The sequence below is a fragment of the Fulmarus glacialis genome, unplaced genomic scaffold (assembly GCF_000690835.1).
Source record: "Fulmarus glacialis isolate BGI_N327 unplaced genomic scaffold, ASM69083v1 scaffold26108, whole genome shotgun sequence".
Lineage (NCBI taxonomy): Eukaryota > Metazoa > Chordata > Aves > Procellariiformes > Procellariidae > Fulmarus > Fulmarus glacialis.
The window spans coordinates 2,336-4,175 of NW_009230508.1; the positions used below are offsets into that span (position 1 = coordinate 2,336).

Below are 1,840 nucleotides of genomic sequence, written 5' to 3' on the forward strand. Positions count from 1 at the left end.
TGCCTGCTGCAAATTTGAAGCGAATGGTCTCAAGAAAATGGGACGTGTCGATCTTTATGTCCACAAACACATAGAGCATCTTCAGCCCCTGCGAGGCGTCAATGGGAACTGGTGAGAGGAAGAGAGAGAGTGTGAGTGCGGGGTACACCCGGGGCCCCTGCAAGACCCTGCCACTGCCGCCTGCAGCTGGGGTTAAAGCACGTTGGTGGGGCTCCCTGCGTCCCAGTTGCCCCACTGCGGGCAGGCTAGGGCGGGCTGTGCCACCCCTCTGCCCACGCTGGCACCCCAGACACCCCAGGCAGGGGGTGCAGGTGGGAGCCGCGGAGAGCACCCGCTCATTTCTCTCCAGATAATGGCAGCCTGGGGAATCAATGAACACAAATCTAATTACCCCCGGTGCTAAGAAGCCTGTGTCACCACGATTAAGTGAATAATTAAAGTACACAGAGTCCACATCGATCCACAGCTCCACGTTCACTTCCCATTTTGGTGCTCTTCACCTGATCACAATTAAGTGCAAATTACTCCCTCCCGCAGGGCACGTGGGGCCAGGAGGGAGAGAGCAAGCGCCTGTGTGCTGCGCCAGGACGCACCCCACCATCGGCCACAGGGCTCCCCATGAAGGCGGCTGCACCGAGCCAGTGCCGGGAGCACCATGAGCAGCCCAAAAGGAGCCCAGCACCCTCTCAGCACCCTGTGGGCATCCTCGGGTGCCCTGTGACCCATTCAGCCTGGTGCAGGCAAGGACCAGACAGCCACGGGCAGTGGATGGTGGCTGGGCTGGTGACAGACAGCCTGGCAGTGCCTGCCTGTCCCTGCAGGGAGAAGTTCCAGATGTGACTCCCGTCCTCCGGAGCAGCCTGGCTCTTGCACTGGCGCGCTCCTGAGCACCGCTGAATATGGTCCCTTCCTCCCCTTCCCGCTGTTCATTCATGTAATAGCAGGCTACAAACCAGGGGTTTTATACTCCCTGTTCCAGTGGTGCCCATAACCCTCCTTCTGTAACAAAGCACCTAGCACAGATATTTATCACCGCGAATGCTCACGCTGACGTGGCTTTTGGGACACAGTTCTCAAGCAGGGAGTCAGTATTTCATACAGAGCCCAACACAATTCTTCAAACCCATTTATATAGCCCCATAAATGTCTAGGAGGGCCTCCGGGTGCTTGGAGCACGGCAGCAGCAGCGATGCACGTGCCTGCTGCTCGCTACGGCAATTCTGCCGATCCACCTTAAAACCCAGAGCGTCTTATTGTTATTTTTGGGCTGATTCCATCCTGGGTGGACTTCAAAGTTAGCAGCATCTGGGACAGCAGCGCAGTTTCCATGGCAACTGGATCCAGAGTACCGTCCGCCTGGGGAGCACGCAGCCTCCTCCTCCCTTCCCCGCCCAGCCTGCGCTGCACCCGCAAAGCCGCCTTCCCCGGCCCCACGCCAGCCCCCGGGTGAGCAGGACCCGTAGGCGATCGCTCCCCTCTGCTGTCGCTCCTGACTTCCCCCAAAGCCCACAGCTGTGGTGCAGGGGGCAAGAGCAGCCCCGTCCCCATCGGTGGCTCCTGGGTGAGCACGGTCCTGCCAAGCCATGGCCTTGCTGTTCTGCTCTTCGGCACAGGGCTGCGATTTGGGAGCTGCAGCAGCGCGTGGCTGAGCAGGACGAGCACGCCCTGCTGCCCCCAAAATCCTGCCTGCAGGCAGCCGCCCAGCCAGCCTGGCTCTGTCCAAAGCCAGCAACTGAGGCTGGAGAACAGAAATCCTTTTGGGAAGGGATTAGCCCTTGGCACTAAGTCTCCGAGCTGGCGTCTAGCAGGACGTGGAGCCGCTCGGCACGGCACGGCGGCA

At 60.1% G+C, this 1,840-nt stretch overlaps 1 protein-coding gene across 1 annotated transcript in view; it reads right to left on the reverse strand.

Annotated features, from left to right (window-relative positions):
- The window catches only part of DPH1 (diphthamide biosynthesis 1), a gene marked incomplete at both ends in the record, with an annotated part of 4,476 nt that overhangs the window by 2,188 nt on the left and 448 nt on the right, over positions 1 to 1,840 (reverse strand). Inside the window, one exon of the mRNA XM_009584265.1 lies at positions 4 to 108. Coding sequence (XP_009582560.1) covers positions 4 to 108 — 105 coding nt within the window. The remainder of the gene's footprint in view (positions 1 to 3; positions 109 to 1,840) is intronic.